The sequence below is a fragment of the Oreochromis aureus genome, linkage group 3 (assembly GCF_013358895.1).
Source record: "Oreochromis aureus strain Israel breed Guangdong linkage group 3, ZZ_aureus, whole genome shotgun sequence".
Lineage (NCBI taxonomy): Eukaryota > Metazoa > Chordata > Actinopteri > Cichliformes > Cichlidae > Oreochromis > Oreochromis aureus.
In genome coordinates, this window is record NC_052944.1 from 40,511,853 (window position 1) to 40,529,049 (window position 17,197).

The window sequence follows — 17,197 nt, forward strand, 5'->3', positions numbered from 1 at the left end:
GCATAATGACTGAAACCAGCACCACTGAACAATGGGCTGGGAGGTCAATTCCTTCATCAATATGCAAATTCTCATGACCATTGATCAACAACCACTGATCAAAGCCCACTGATCAAAGACCACTGATCAAAGACCACTGATCAATTCACAGAGCTGGGGAATGGCTGCAATCACAGCATTGTAAGATGGCGAAAGATGTACCTTAGGCCCCCTCCTTGATTCAGAGATGGTCTTTCCCTTTTCACATAAATGGCCTCCTTGACTCTGCGCTCAAACCAGCGTTCCTCCCGGTCCAGGATGTGTACATCCTCATCATTGAAAGAGTGTCCACTGGCCTGTAGGTGTAAATAGACTGCACAGTCCTGGGCTGACGAGGTAGCTCTTCCGTGTTGTGCCATCCGCTTCGCAATCCTCTTGGCACTTAACAGCGTACACTGTGTTACTCTGTGTGTGTCGGGATACCCAATCCTTGGAGTAGACCAAGGATTAATTAGGTGTCATCAGGACGCTACAACACAGAGTGAACACCATCCCCACAGACAAAGCGGCCAGGGAAGCAGAAGAAAATCACAATAAGAAGGCCCTGAGTAAATGCGGTTATCCCAGCTGGGCTTTTGTCAAAGCTGGGAAGGCGCCTAAAGAAAGCTCCAGCCGATCCAGGAGAGAAGGACAACCGCTGACTAAGCAAAAACCCGTAGTGATCTGGTACGTGTCATGGAGTACCGGAACAGTTGAGACGCATTTTTTCCAAACACCGTGTCTCTGTGGCTTTCAAACCCCAAAACACACTGCGCCAAAAATTGCTCCACCCCACCCCAGTCTCCCAGTTGATGTCCGCACGTCTGAGTCCATTCAATTGTTTAAATCACGCCTAAAAACCCACTTGTTTAATTTGGCATTTGACGCAAATTAGTTTGACTTTCATCCGGTGCATTGCACTATGTAATTGTATTATTTGTACCTTGTTTTACTTGCTATGCTCTGCCCCGAATTTTACCCACATTGCGGTACTATTGTGAAGCACTTTGATGTTTGATGTTTGTCTTTTAAAATGTAATATAGAAATAAACTTTGATTTACCTTAAAATGTAATGTAATGTACCTTACAGCACCTTGAGGCAGCTGTTGTAATTTGGTGCTATATAAAAAAAAATAAAATTCAATTATACCTTTGGGATGGGGAGGTGTTTCACAATTTTGGGGGGGATCATTTTTCAAAATGGTAGATATAGTAACATAATTTATACATTTTCTAAAACTGTATTAAATGCTGTTTACTGCACATTAACACCCTGATTATGAGTTGGATAATTGAATTTACAGAATAGCAATGTGCGTGACAATATCGTTTAAAATCTTTTTGTAGGAGGTCGTATACAGAAATCTGATGAAATGGAGCAATATTGTAAGTAAACTATCACTTATTTAGATCTGTAGTCATCCAAAACAAGTCTTTCAATTTCCTGTTCCTTAACAGCAGCTTTTCATTGTTTTTCAGCATGTTCCAGATTCAGAGTCTCTGGAGGAGCGGCTGCTCTGTGTGGAGATCTCTGAGACATCTGTGGACCTCATCATGATGGTCATGCAAGTGGTGGCATCCAGTGGTTCTTTTGTCAGATTCTTGCCACTTGCTAACAGGGTACGACATACGCCTACATTTTTCCCCCCCGTGTTTTCAGTTGCATGACTGCATTAACAGTTTTACTTATTTCAGTCAGGATTGCTATAGCAAAAATTTCGCATTTATGTTCTCATCTATGTATGTGTTCCATTTTCAGTCATGTTGTAGTTAATACTGCAGCTTTGCTTGGGTAAACTAAAGTGTGAACGAGTAAAAAAAACCCCAATAAGAATTGTTAGATTTCTATTATCACTTTTTAAGAAACCTTTTCCTTGTCTTTTTGCTTTTCTTATGACTGTTTCTATTCTCAGATTTACATTGAGATGGCACAATCTAGTCGTGTAACACAGGTGTTGGAGAAGATTGCCTCAAATGAACATTTATCTACGAATGTAATTTGGTATGACTTTCACTAAAATAGGGGAAGAGATGAATAAATTATTAGAATAAATTACGTATTTATTTGTTATGGAAATAGACCCTTTGACCCTCTCCTTTTTTATCCCCTATACAGGAATAAAGTTCGACGTATTGAAACGTGAGTATTTCTCTTTCTAATAAGTCAGTTCCTGAATCTGGGTGCAGCTTCTCCTGTAGAAGTTAAAGCAGTTCTAATACTAAACATTTTGGGTTTGGGGATTCTTGGTTGGACGGAAAAATAATAATCTCATATGGTGAAGTATGATTTCCTGTTTCCTGTTTTTTTTTTCTGTAATTTTTGTAATGAACTGGCTCTAAAAGATATGGAGAAATAAAAGAGGCGGTTTATGTAAATCTTTCTTAAGCTAATGACTGCTGAACAAGAAATTGGAAATGATATTTGTTTCTTTCTCTGTTTTGTAACATGTTACGTGTAACCATTTTTGTGAAAACAAACTTGTTTTTTCTGGGCAACTAACAAAGATTTTCTGCTTTTGATTTTAGTTTGAAGAGCCTAAAACAGCGTCTCCAAGACTCCAGTGAGATTAAAGTAAATCTTGAACTGGACACCACAGATGTTAAGTTCCCAACTGTGATAAGTGGAGCACAGCCTTCTCTTTCTGATAAAGGGCCGCAAACTCTTCAGCAAACCAGTACCTCTGGTTCTGCTCAACCAGCAGTATCAGTTAGTTCCAATATTTCTAAGTCTCTCACAACAGGACAAAGTGCAACAAGTGACCAAGGAATGGAAGAAACCAGTGATAAACCAGGAACTGAGATCACTATAACATCCACCATTGCTCTTCAGGCTAGTCAGGATGTAGAGAAGGCAGAATGGGGGGTAGGGGAAGAAGGGTCACCAGTAACTTCAGTCACCTCTGCTGATGGAAGAACTGTTTCAGCTGCTTCTACCCTTGCTCCTCCAGTCACAAGTCTGACAAAGTCTAAGGAAACGATCAAAGAACTTCCTTATGTTAATGCTGACAAGCCCAGACTGATTCAAGGAACCAAGACACAGAGTGTGGATAAAATGGTAATACCTGGCTTGGAATATGTGGCCAAATGTGTATTTCCAAAGTGCCAATATTTTTCTAAATATGACCTGTCATATTTTTGTGAGGTTAATGCATTTCCAATTTGTTCAAGTAAATTGGTAAGCATTTTTTTTCTTTTTAGAGCCCCAGCAAGAGAGAAGCAACCTCTAGAAGCGACATGGATAAAGAGAAAATGGAAGAAAAGGTGAGTTCCTTACTTCTAGCTTCAAATTTGGTCTGCATACATGCATAAACATACAGTATATAGAATCAAACCCACTATACTTGATGATAATATATCTTAGAGTTTATTAGTGACAGTCCTCTGTGGTCCCTTTTATTAGTTTTTGTTTAAAAAAAAAAAAAAAAAAAGCTCAGTTATGTAATGGAAAATAACTCATCTCTTTAACTGGTTAAGCAGACCTCCGGAGTGGAAATAGAAAACCAAAGCCTGGTTGTGTCAACCACTGCAAAACAGATCTCAACAAGGTCCTTCAACGACTCCATGAGCAGCTCATCTTCTAGTGTCAGCCGGACCTCTGTCTCTTCTTCTCTACAATCTATTGAAACTCCTCCCTTCCCTTGCCAAACAGCACAGCCAGAAAATCCAGAGTCTCCAGAGATAGCCTTACATTCTCCATCCTCCAGCTGTAGGCCTTCTTCATCAATGATTGCATCAACAGCAGCAGCAGCAGATGTGACAGTAGAGACATATCAGCTTCATAGAGACAAAGAAGCAAAACCCACAGAAAGTGCAGTAGGGAAGTCTGGTAAAGTGTTAGCAGAGGGCATTACTACGGAGACAAATGGAACAGAAATATCTGTAGCTATACATTCAGCTGCACATAGTCAGGGGTTAGAGTTGACAAGCCAAAAACAGAATCTAGAAATTGATTTTAACAATGGCATACACAGAGAGTCGAAGGAGAGGACAGAAGAAGTATGCAGAAATGATTATTCTGGCAAGTATCCTGAGGAGGAGGACTTTGAAGATTACCAAATCCTGGACTCGATTGAGGACCAAACGGATGAACAGATGAATGAAGACGAAAGCCAAGATGGCACTGAAACCAATTTATCTGGGTTTGTACAAGAGCCAGGCAACTCGTACCAGGTGATGGATAGTGTTACCGAGGACCAAGCAGCTATAGTTAAAGAGGACTCTCAAGAAGATGCCACTAATAAGGATGTGTTAGATTCAAGCATGAACCAAACTCCAAGGATCAAGGGAGCTCGAAGGAGCATACAAACACAAGAAGAAATGCAGAGGTCTTTTAAAGCCTCTGAAAATTTGGGCCAAATCCTAAATGTTGAAAAACAGTCTCTTGAAGAACAAGTCAACAAAGACATGTCAAGCAATGCAGATTGTGCTAAGCAAGAAACCTTTGAGATATTGGATTCAATTGATGATAGCACTGATGACCATGTTTCTTCAGAAACACATATTTTTGATGAGCTAAATTTCAGTTTAGAGGACTTTGTCACTGTTGATGAAATTGGTGACCACGCTGGAGAAGCAGCCTTCAGCCACCAAAGCTGCTCTTCTCATAAGCAGAACTCTAGAAGGAAAAGAGAAAGGCAAAGCTCCCACATTTCCTCCTCTTCTTCCTCACCCGTGCCAACTGACATCACAGTGAAAGGAAATTTGTCTTCTAATGTCAGTAAGACTTCTAGCTCCTCATTTTCTCAGTCTTTTGAAACTTGCAGGAAAACACACCCAAGCTCGTTAAAGTCCCCAGCCAGAGCACTGCATACTTCATCCTCAGATTGCAGGACACATTCATTAAAGATGGCATCAGCAGCAGCAGCTGAGGCATCGGTTGACATACATCAGCTGCACAAAGAAACAAGTTCTGTTGAGTCAGAGTCAAGGCAGTCACCTGGACCCGAGAAAAGCCATCGACTGCATGAGTTGGACAGTCAGGTCATGGAGAGCGATACAGATGCAGTCAAAACCTGTTCAAAGGAATGGAGTGAAATTGGATTGGATGCTTCTGTCCAAGTATTACATGGAGTTTCTAAACACCAAGTAACTACCATTCAAGAGGATGATCGCCTGGTTGAAAATGAAGACTCAGCAGAGAAAAGGGTGGTTGAGGAAAACAAGATTCAGATAATGGAAAATTCTGATAAATCTACAGTTCTAGATGCAGCTGATAAAATTGAAATGTCAATTATAAGTAGCAACCAAAGCCCGAGAGGCCAAACAGAAGAAAGAAGAAGAAAAGAAAAAGAAGAAATGTTTTCAGAAGAATCCTGCAAAGCGTTCAAAGATGCTGACAACGGAGACATGAAAGACAATTTATCAGATAGTACTGATCAAGAAACCTTTGAGATATTAGATTCAACTGATGATCATACTGATGACCATGCCTCATCAAACACCAGTCTTTTTGATGAGCAAAATTTCAACTTGGAGGACTTTGTCACTGTTGATGAAATTGTTGATGATGTGGAAGATTTGGCCTTAGACCACCCAAGCACTGCTTCATCTAAGCAGAACTCTAGAATGAAAAGTGAAAGGCAAGGTTCAAATGTTTCATCTCCTGTAAAGCAGACTTCTACAAGATCCCTGAAAGACTCCAAGAGCTCAGCAACTTATTCTTCTTTCTCACATTCCTTATCCAAGTCAATGAAAGCCACTGTGAGGAGCAGTTTGTGTATGGCTATGGAAACTCCTGCCTCCTCTGTGGAAAAAGCCCCATCAAGTAACCCAAAATCTCCAGCCAGAGCATTGCAAGTTTTGTATCCAGGTTTTAGGACCTGTGCATCAAAAGCAGCTCTAAGTGGAGTTGAGACTTGTCAGCCAAATGAAGAACAAGCAAAACCAACAGAGAGTTTAGTGGTAAAATCTGACCACAAAGTTTCAGCCGATGGCATTGCTTTGAAAATTGTTGAGTCAAAGTCAAGCCAGTCATCTGGTCATGAGCAAGGCCAGAAATGCTTTGGAGATGGCTATAAGGTCTTGGACAGTATTGAAGATGAAAGTCCCGAGGAGTTTAGTGAAATGGAAATGGATGCGCCTTTCAAAGCACTAGACAGTGTAACTGAAGACCAAACAGCAACAGTTCAAGAGGCCACTCAAACAGTTGAAAATGAAGGTTCCACATTGATACAGCTGTCTGAGGAGCATATGATTCAAGTAGATAATTCCGATAAATCTGTTGCTGAAGATTCGGCTGAGAGAAACGAAGTGCTGGACGCAAGTAAGAGTCAAGCTTCAAGGAGCAGGGCCGATGGAAGGTGGGGGAAAGAAAAAGAAGAACAGATGCTTTCAGGAGAAGCCTGCAAAGACTCTGGACAAATGACAAATGTTAAACACCAAAGCATCAAAGAAGCTTCACCAGATAGTACTGAAGAAGAAGGCTTTGAGGCATTGGACTCAGCTAATGATCACGCCAATGACCAACTTGTTTCAGATACCGCCCTTTTTGATGAGCAAAATTTTAACTTGGAGAATTTTGTCACTGTTGATGAGATTTTTGATGACTCGGGGGAGGACCAAAGCACAGATGTGCTATCCTCTGCCGAACAAACATCATTAAAATCCTTGAAAGGTTCTTTGTCACCTTCCTCATCTAAGACAAGGAAATCCACTTTGAAAAGCAGTTTGTCTTCTAATGTCAAAATGACCTCTTTAGAGTTAAATGAAACTCCTGCTTCGCCTGATCAGAAAAGGATGTCGAGCAAGGCAAAGTCTCCAGCCAGAGCATCTTATTCTTCATCCTCAGGTTTTAGGACTCATTTGTCAAAGCTGACATTGACAGCACTAGTTGGGGCAACAATAGAGACTCATCAGCTTCATAGAGAAGAACCAAACCCTACAGAAAGTGTACCTGTAAAGTCTGATCACAAAGTTTCAATAAAAGGCATTGCTGGGGAAATTGAGTCGGAGATAAGTCAGACACCTGGACCTGAGCAAGGCCAAGAATTACATGAAGGAGGTTTTCAGGTCTTGGACAGTGTTAATGATGATGACACCTGTTTAAAGGAGTGCAGTGAAATTGGATTGGATGCTTCTCGCAAAGTGCTAGACAATGATATCAGAGACCAAATAACTACAGTTCAAGAGCCCAATCCTTTGGCCAAAAATGAAAGTTCTACAGTAAAGCAGCTGTCTGAAGATTTGATTCTGGTAGTGGACCTTTCTGACAAAAATGCAGCAAAGAGCAGTGGAGATGGAAGCAAGGGGAATGATGAAAAAACGCTTTTGGAGGAATCATCCAAAGCCTCCAAAGATGCTAGCCTAATTGCAGAAGGTAAAAAACAGGCTCTTGAAGAGGGAGACAACACTGTAAAAGAGGGTACTGAAAAACAAACCTTTGAGATACTGGATTCAACTGATAGTCATAATGATGATTATATTTCTTCAGACATCCACCTTTTTGATGAGCAGAATTTTGAGAGTTTTGTCACTGTTGATGAAATTGTTGAGGATGTGGACGACAACCAAGGCACCTCCTCATCTGAGCAGAACTCTAGAAAGAAAAGAAAAAGACAAAACTCAGATGTTTCATCTTCTGCTAAGCAGATCTCAACAAGATCCTCGAAAGAGTCTAAGAACTCAGCTTTATCTTCCAAATCCAAGTCCACCGAAGCTTCAGAGAAAAGCACCCTGTCTTTAGGCTTGACCACTGAGTCACCAAAAAAACAAAAAGGCTCATCTGAACCAACCAAATTCAATACCATATCTATGCAATCTGCTCAGGCCACTAAGACACCTTTATTCTCTTCTTCGCTGCCTGTCGAAATTCATGCATCTCCTTTTCGCAGAGCACAGCCACGCAAGACAGAATCTCCAGCCAGAAGACCACACACTGTATCCTCAGGCCACAAGACCCATTTGTCAGAGATGGCATCAACATCAGATATTGAGGCATCTGTAAAGATTCAATATTCTAATCAATCAGAGAAAAAAACCTCAGCAAAGTCTGACCACAAAGTATCAGCAGAGGGCATTACAGCAGGGGATTATGTCGGAAAATGTATTGAGGAGGAGGAGGAAGATGGTGAAACTTACCAAGTCATTGATTCAGTTGATGATCAAACAGAAGAACAACTGGATAAAGATGGAAATCAAGATGCCTGTGCTAAAACCAAGTATCCAGGACCTAAGCAAAGCCACACATTGCATGGGGAAGGTTCTCAGATTTTAGACAATATCAAATATACAATTCGAAATGAAATAAAACAGCACCTTGAAGGTCAAGACTTCACTTCAACAAATGCTACTGAAGCATTTGAGATACTGGATTCGGTTGATGATCTGACTGAAATAGAAGATGATAACCAAAAACTTGAAACCCTCAGCACCCAAGTATCTAAAGAAGCCACAGAAGAAGAGGAAGAAGCTTACCAGGTGATTGATTCTGTGGAAGATGAGCCAGCAACCGCAGAGACCAAATTGGAGGCAGACAACAAGGAAAAAAGAACAGAGAAATCCAATGAAGCTAAAAGAGATGATAGACAAACAAGGACAAGTGGATCAAGGACCAGAACATCTAAAAGTGAAGAGGAGGGGAAATTACCAATAAAAGAGGACAAGATGGTGAAAAAATATGAAACAAGAACAAAGAAAAGCACTACAGAAAAAGACAAAAATATTCTCAAGGACACTGAAAAGATCATTCATGGGAAAGTAAATTTTGATAAAGATGAATCAGTTCAAGATGCTTTTACTGCAGAAAGATCTGATAGTAGAAGGTCTGCTAGAGGATACAAAGAGGTCAAACTGGCATACACAGAACAATCTAAAAAGCCAGAGGCAGTAGTGACTGACAACAGCAATTCAGCCATTACAGCACAATCTACCAGTGGGAGAAAGGAAAGAACGGCTAAAGAAGTCCCAACAAAAGACAAGACTACAGTAAGAAGGAGAACCACATGGGCTGTAGATTCCCAGAAACAGGATCCTGAGAAAAATAGAGAAAATGAAGAGAGAGCGCCACCGACCGAGAGGACACTGACAACAAAGAGTGATGCCTTGATAAAAGACTTAAGGGAGGACTCTACCTATGAAATGCACCCTGCGAAAGATGATGATGTTAGGAATAATCAACCTGCAACTTCAGAAAACACAAGGTTGGAAAGACCAAGGAAATATATTGAGAAAACTGTTTTGGATGACACATCTGAGCTAGTGACTCTGGATGAGGTAGGGGCAGATGAGGGTGGAGAGAAATGTGTGTTGGAGGGAGAAGAGTGGAATAGGGAGATTACGGAGGATGAGCTGCAGGAGTTTGTCACTTTGGATGAGATTGGTGAAGAAGAAGAGGAGGGACATGAGGTCTGTCCACTCAACCCAGATAGCCAGTCAGTGAAGTCCTTAAACCGAGAGGTAATGTTAGCATTTAAACTGTTGCAAACTTTTTTCTTTCTTCGAGAAATCTTTGTTCTGATAACATAAATCTTGATGCCAAACATTTTGGTTTTCTCTTTTTAGACTTTATCAAATGTGAATGAAGCAGTGGATGATGAGAATGAGAAGGGTGTCAAAAAGGAGGCTCAGAAAATCTCAAGATCTAATAAACGCAAACGTGATGACAATGCAGGTTTGTCTTAGTCTGTCTTCGCAGAGCACATTAAATTTAACAGGTTTAGATGTCAACTACATGATGGATCAACGACTTGAAGAACTCTATAAATATTAAGAACTGTAGTTTTTTAAATATGTTACAACTCTGTGGTCATAAAACATAATTTACTGCAACTACCAAGGTGTATTTTTGATTAGTTGGGTATAATCATCTGATATGCTTTCATCTAAAAGCACTAAGTACTGTAATCTTACTGCTTCCATAAAAAAAAAAATCATAAATTAGCAGCAGGCAACAAGTTTCTAATTAGATGCAGTTGATTAACTAGTCATCAGCAGGTGTGACCTCCTTTACTAAAGTTTAGTTTGATGCTCTGGTGCATGGTCAAGTTACATCTGAAGAAATCATACGACCTGTGGAATAATGTCCTTTAAACAGAAAAGACCACAGTGGAAATTTTTGGAAATAATGCATAGTGCCACCTTTGGGTTTCTTTTACAACCCTTGGGCACTATGCATTCCCAGAGTCAACCATGAACTCCTCTGTATACCGGAATATTCTAGAGTTAAATATGAGGGCAACTGTACAAGAGCTAAAGATTGGTTAAAATTGAGTCAAGATCCTAAACACAGCAGCAAATCTAAAACTGTCTGACAAAGAAAACAATCAAGGTGTTGCAATTGCCCCGTCAAAGTCCAGACCTCAACCTGATTGGAATGCTGTGTGGGGACCTTAAGAATGCTGTGCATAAATGTATATCCCCAACCTCACTGAACTGAAGCAACAGAGGTGTGGGCCAAATTTCTCCCACAACAATGTGAGAGACTGATGAAGTCACCCTCATTCCTTCAGTTCAGCTAAAGCTGGTTGTAGAAGTGATTGAATCATGGAATGTACATAGTTTTTCAAAGGACAGCACAAAGTCTTGTGTAAACTTCGTTTCACATGACTGTTTGTACATGGTAGGTTTGATAAGCAGGCATAAACAATGATGTGTGTATACATATATATATATATATATATATCATTGTCATCAAAGTTTACTCATAAATTTACTAAAAAAAATGGTAAACTGTTTTGCATTAATGTGAGTTTTTTTTTTTGTATCTCATATTAGAGGAGAATGTGAACTTGAAAAGAGATGAAGACAAGGACAAGAAAGCCGTTAGAACCAGGACAAGTGGCCAAGCCAGGAAGAGGACTAGACAGATCCCTGGTAACACAAGCACAGCTTTCTGGTTTACATAATTGTGCAGAAATATTGAGCCACTTCTCATTTCTTCATACTTTGTAATTTTGTTAAATAATCTTGAGTAAATGTTCCCTAGGCTTTCAAAGTTTTTCTTTTGACTTCAGCTGCTTTTATTCACTGATTTTTTAGTCTAGTCTTTATACCTGACCATTTTCAGTGGAATGTTTTTGTTGTTGTTTGTTTGTTAAGCCACTTAACACTGACTTATGAATCATTCAAGGACAAAAAAAGGAACCTTAGTCATGTGATGAACCAGTTGTAATGCAATACCACGCAGTGCTGTCTGGAAATCAACAAATTGGAAACAGCTTCATGACAGCATCACAATGATTGCACATGCACGGCAGTAAAATCATACCTGGGTAGAAAAACACATGGTGGAACACTATCAGTCATGGATTGGCTTCCCCAGAGCTTGAACTTTAATATTATTTAAGGAATGTGGGATCATCTAAAGTGTGGGTGTCAAACTTTTTTTTTCATCATGGGGTACATACAGCTCACTTTGATGTTAAGTGGGCTGGACCCATGAAACTACATGATAGATGTGTAATTCACAGAAAATGTACCGTGGATAACATTTCTATTGTAGTCTTTGGAAAAATACTTGGAAAAATTTTTATGATAGTAGTAGTAATAATAATAATAATGATAATAATAATAATAATAATACATTTTATTTGAGGGGGCCTTTCAGAAACCCAAGTCCACCTTACAAAAGAACAAAATTAATAATGCTGGGCATACACTGTGCGACTTTTGGCCCATTTTGAGCCGATTTTTGAGTCGTGCGACCGTTTTGGTGATCGGCCCGAGTTTCGCCTTCATCGTGTGTCGTAAATCGTGTAGTATACATGGGGTAACGAGAAGCGATTAACACCTCACGACCAGCTCCCGATCATCAATCGCTTGGTCGGGAGGATTTCAAACCTGTTTGAAATCCTCACGACCGTCGTGAGGGTGTCACCGCAGCCGCTCACACTGCACACGCGCAAACGCATAAATGTCGGTGAAAAAGACGGAGTAGCACAGCAGTGCAGCCTGTGATCTGGACACAAGCGATGGAGACACTTGTAGAACTTTGGAAAGCTCATCTGAGTCTTTTCGATGTGGCCTCACAAAATTATCACGACCACGACAACCGTGAAAATAGTTGGATTTACATTGCTGCTCAATCACAGCTGCCTGATCAATGTTTTTCATTAGCAATTTAGCAAAGTTGATGGTGGTGGCGTGCGTGTCTGTGTGAGTGAAAGACAGAGAGGGAGAGCGAGCGACAGATTTTCTGTTATAACCTTCATTTTTATGGACGCACAGTGTGAGCACTCAGGTCACATCAGAGCATCGGGCCGTATAGTGTGAGACCCTGAATCTCGACCTGCGAACTTATAATCCCTGCGAGTCAATTGTGCAGTTTGAGCAGAAGCTGAATAACGCGACTGAAAAAATCGCACAGTGTATGCCCAGCTTAAAAGGAGCAATAGTCATAAAATACATAAAATAAGTTAAAAATGCAAAACAGAACTTGACAACAGATAAAATCAGCACTAAAGCGAATAAGCCAGTTTGAACAGACATGTTTTGAGCTGTGACTTAAATACGGGAAAAGAGTCTATATTTCTTATGGCTGGAGGAAGAGAGTTCCAGAGCCGAGGAGCAGAGCAACTGCAGGCTCTGTTCCTCATAATGGTAAGACATGTGGATGGAACAGTCAGATGAATAGCAGATGAGGACAGTGGTGATATGAGGCAGGTCACACAAATAGGAAGGAGCAGATTTATGGATACACTTGTATGTGAGAAGTAAGATTTTAAAGTTTATCCTGGCTTCTATGGGCTACCAGTGAAGCTGCTGAAGAACTGGGGTAATATCAGCTCTTGACGGAGTACGAGTTATGACCCGAGCTGCAGAAATTTGAAGAAGTTGGAGTTTATGAAGGGACCTTTTAGGGAGACCAAATAAGAGGGAATTGCACTAATCAATATGGGATGTAATAAGACTATGGACAAGGATGGCAGCAGCATGGGGAGTAAGGAAGGGGCGGAGTCGGTTAATATTATGTAAGTGGAAGTATGCAGACCGGGTTATGTAATTAATGTGAGACTGGAATGAAAGAGTATTATCAAGTATGACACCCAAACTCATAACCTGGGGGGAGGGAAAGGTAGGAGAATTTTCAATGTTAATGAAAAAACTGAATATATGACCAAGAGGGAGCATGTAACTGATGAATAAAAGAGGCCCTAATACTGAACCCTGGGGCACACCAGCAGAAAAGGGATAGAGACTTGAAGAGTGGGATTTAAGTTGTATAAACTAAGTGCGGTCTGAAAGATGTGAGGCAAACCAAACAAGGGGGCTATGAGTAATGCCAATGGATGCTAACCGGTTCAGGAGGATATTGTGAGAAATGGTATCATACGCCGCACTAAGATCAAGAAGAATGAGCATGGATAGGAGACCATAATCAGCTGCCATCAGAAGGACATCTAGCGGGCTAGATTTGAGTCTTTCCTGGGCCGATTCTGGGCCCTCAGCCTTATGTTTGACACCCCTGATCTAAAGGCAGTCCAAATCTGAAGAAGAGCTTTGAATGTTCATCAAGAAGCCTGGAGAAGTGTTCCTGAAGACTGCTGCCTGTAAATTTTGCACAAAACTGCACAATCTGGTCAGAGGACTAAAGCATATATCTCAAGTATTTCTTTTTCTTCTACTGCAGTGAGAAAATCTGTTAGAGGGAAAAAGGGGGATGCAACACACGAGAGAGAAGATGCAGAAACAGAATCACTTCCTGCCGCTTCACTCGAGTCCTCGTCACTGGACAAAAACGTATCTGTACTATCAAGTGACGACAAACCAGACAGCCAGAAAACAGAGGAGAAACCAGAGAGCCAGCCCGATGTTGATGCTGCCTCTGCTGGGCAACAGCAACAGCCTGAGTATCTTGATAACCAGACACAGGAAGGACCGAGCAGGAGTGACGTTAAAGGTACAATAAGCTGTTTTACCTCAAAATGTGCTGATTTTAAACCAAAATGTTTCACTATATTTCACTGAAGTGGATGATGGTTGTTTTCCACTTAGAATTTGTTGGATGCTGTTTTGTTTTATTCTAAGTCGGTGTCTATATTGTGTTTTTCCTAACACACTCTGTCAGAAGACAGCCACATTTTATAATCTGGAACTTGTGAAGTTAAAGTTAGTACATCAAAAGTTCCTAATCATATTACACTTCAAGACATTTGAGCAGCTGTAACTTAGAGAAGTAAAATTATAAACTGGTTATCATAAAACGTGCAGTTTAATTTGCAGTCATTTTATATCATTTATTGGTCATTTTCTTCTTCTTTAGCCATCAGTAAACGAAGGAGAGCACTTATTGAACCCAAAGCAAAACGATCTTGTTCTCAGTCTCCTCACGTCACAGACAACTTGGATGCTGACGCGTCCCTTGGTGAGAACAAAACATAAAATAATGACGTCAATTTCAAGTCTTTCTTTTCTCTCATAAGTTACTTTGTATGCTTCTGGTCTTCTTCAGGTGATGAGCATGTGGTCCAAAAAATGGGGCTTTTCTGTAACCTTTGCTCCATTTTCTACCTGGATGAGCAAAATGCTACGGACCTCCACTGCAGAAGCCAGAAACACCAGGTGAACCTGAAGGTACCCACAAATTCATTTCAATAAGGAGAGATCATCTGAAGGAACTGAATGTGATTTATTTAGATACAGAATTGTTTTAGTAAACTTTTAGGTGATTAGACTCCAGTGAGCCATCATAGTAATGACTGGAGCTTGGACAGGACCTCCAGCGCCAGAGTGTAGCTGCTTCGGACAGATCGTGGCTCAAGAGTTGGGAGTTCGCCTTGTAATCGGAAGGTTGCAGGTTCGAGCCCCGGCTCGGACAGTCTCGGTCGTTGTGTCCTTGGGCAAGACACTTCACCCGTTGCCTACTGGTGGTGGTCAGAGGGCCCGGTGGCGCCAGTGTCCGGCAGCCTCGCCTCTGTCAGTGCGCCCCAGGGTGGCTGTGGCTACAACGTAGCTTGCCATCACCAGTGTGTGAATGTGTGTGTGAATGGGTGAATGACTGGATATGTAAAGCGCTTTGGGGTCCTTAGGGACTAGAAAAGCGCTATATAAATACAGGCCAGGCCATGTAAGTATGGGAGGTCTGAGGCTTAAAGCAGGCAGAGGGGCGGTTGACTGGCTCATAGAAGGTGGACGGAAGCCAAGATGTTAGCATTGAGTTACTGGCGTGAGAGAGAGGAAGTGATGTAAAGGAAAGAGTGGGAGCCTGAACACTTCAGGAAAGCAGGCAGATGAGTGATTAAAGGTCTTTCTTATTGAGGCTTTGTAAATGAGTGACTGCACAAAAACATACAAGTGGTCTCACCTTTTTCCCCTTTCTTTTATTTCCAGAAACATCAACAGAAGCTTCGACCGAGGCCTTCGAGAATGTCGACAAGAAATTATCAAGGCTCTGTTAAGGATGAATATAACTAGATTTTTTTTTCTTCTTTCCTGTTTTTTATGAGAGGTGCAAACAAAACCATGTGTAGTTGAGACTTGGTGAGGAGTGACTCAAGTGTGTGAAACCTGGGAGAATGACTTGTCTGCGTGTTGAACCACTGGACAAGTTTTAAATTTACAGTTTCAGGTGAATAATTAGCCCTCATGAACATATTCTTATAAGAAAAATAACTAAGCGCTTTCTGCCGCTTTTTTCATGGAACATCTACCATGAGGAAATTTTTTTGCGTCGTCCACAGTTTTTGTCACATGACATTAGCTACGTCCCTCAACAGCTACTAACACAAGGTAAATGTATTTTTGTCCATATCGTTTTTATTGGGTCAAAGCCCTCAGGTTGGTTATAGATCTTTTTTTGTTTCTAATTATAACAATAACAATAAATTCTAATTTTTAAATAATGTATTTGTTTTCACGTAGTTTTTCCTCCCCTGGTTGAAATTAATACATAAGTACATGTAACATCCATTAATTTTCTTTAACTGAGTTTGGCTACTGTCCTGTAAATACCTTAGATCGTATTAAAGATGGGCATAGCCTTTGGGTTCACAAATGAAGTGGAAGTGCCTTAAACATGCATTTCAGTGAATGGGCAGCAGGGAGAGACTCCTCTGGTTGGAGAAGGGTTTCAGTTGTATAGAAGTTTGTGGGAAGTCTGCTAACAAAAACATTATGTTTTTTTACTAAATGTTGGTTATTTTTAAGAGGGAGATAGGAAGATTACCCACCTTTCACTCTTTAGCTAATCGGGGTGCATGTTTACAGTTGTATCCACCCCTTGCGTGTTTTAAAACTCGCAACATGCTGATGGGGAAAATGCTCCACTGGTTTGTCATGTGAAACAGAAAGGATGTCAGTTTTCAGCTTCATGTACTTTGCTGCTGTTAGAGAGAAGCATGCTGTCTAGATTTATGCAAAGCTAACAAACTTTTTTTTTCCTCTTTCAGTGAGAGAGAGAGCGAGTACAACTATATTGTTTTATGATTGGTTTGCTGTATGTCAAAGCTGTTAACTATGGTATGTTCACCCTGTAAATCTTCATGCACATCAGTGCAGTTTAAACGCAACATTTTCTCCCCGCAAGTCACTACAGAAATATCTGTACACATTTCCTGTGTAACCTCGGGGAAAATAAAACACTTCCTGTTTTTTCAGCTTTAGATATTTCTGTCATTTATTCGATTCTGCTCCTTCTATTGTTAAATGTTGTTCACAAAGATATCGTAACATACACGAGTGAATTCTTAAATACTGTAATAGTTATTAAAATAGTATATAGGATTTGTGTAGCCATAAATATTTATCTAAACCTTTAATTGTATTAATACTGTATTACATCTGAGTTTAATATCATTAAACACACAACCAAACACAACCATTTTATTTTCACTTCACGTCTTCTTTTTAGCTCTTGTTTCATCCCCATCAATTACTAGAAAACAATTTAGTCTATCTAATGTAATCTCTTAAGTATACATCCACTTTTTTATTTACTCTTTTAAAGACCAAATTTATGATTTCTGCCTCTTAGCTCAGTCCGGTGACCTTTGGATCACAGAGGTGGCTGTGGCTCAGGAGATAAATTGAGTTACCTACCCGTACGGTTGGTAGACGGATTCCCCAATTACTCCAGTTTGGCAAGATACTGAAGCCTGAGGTGGAGAGTGTGTATACATGAATGTTAGATAAGGTGCTTGGGTATAGAAAAAAGGTGCTATGTGTGCTATGTATGCACCAGTTGATCCATTTACCATCTAACTTGCCCTGTGTGTAAAGCTCCTCCTGTACAAGGAGAAATGTAGG

General features: G+C 40.5%; 1 protein-coding gene across 3 annotated transcripts in view; it reads left to right on the forward strand.

Moving 5' to 3' along the window:
* The window catches only part of LOC116332039, a 42,013-nt gene extending 25,244 nt beyond the window's left edge, over nt 1–16,769 (forward strand). For 2 of the 3 annotated variants that reach the window (XM_039610219.1, XM_039610220.1), the window contains exons 23-35: nt 1,367–1,405; nt 1,499–1,639; nt 1,933–2,021; nt 2,136–2,159; nt 2,546–3,074; nt 3,218–3,280; nt 3,494–9,412; nt 9,518–9,626; nt 10,730–10,828; nt 13,584–13,853; nt 14,217–14,318; nt 14,406–14,527; nt 15,284–16,769. In XM_039610219.1, coding sequence (XP_039466153.1) covers nt 1,367–1,405; nt 1,499–1,639; nt 1,933–2,021; nt 2,136–2,159; nt 2,546–3,074; nt 3,218–3,280; nt 3,494–9,412; nt 9,518–9,626; nt 10,730–10,828; nt 13,584–13,853; nt 14,217–14,318; nt 14,406–14,527; nt 15,284–15,367 — 7,590 coding nt within the window. In that variant the 3' untranslated portion in view covers nt 15,368–16,769. The remainder of the gene's footprint in view (nt 1–1,366; nt 1,406–1,498; nt 1,640–1,932; nt 2,022–2,135; nt 2,160–2,545; nt 3,075–3,217; nt 3,281–3,493; nt 9,413–9,517; nt 9,627–10,729; nt 10,829–13,583; nt 13,854–14,216; nt 14,319–14,405; nt 14,528–15,283) is intronic. The other variant, XM_031754893.2, reaches the window with a different exon arrangement.
* Nucleotides 16,770–17,197: the final 428 nt, after the last annotated feature.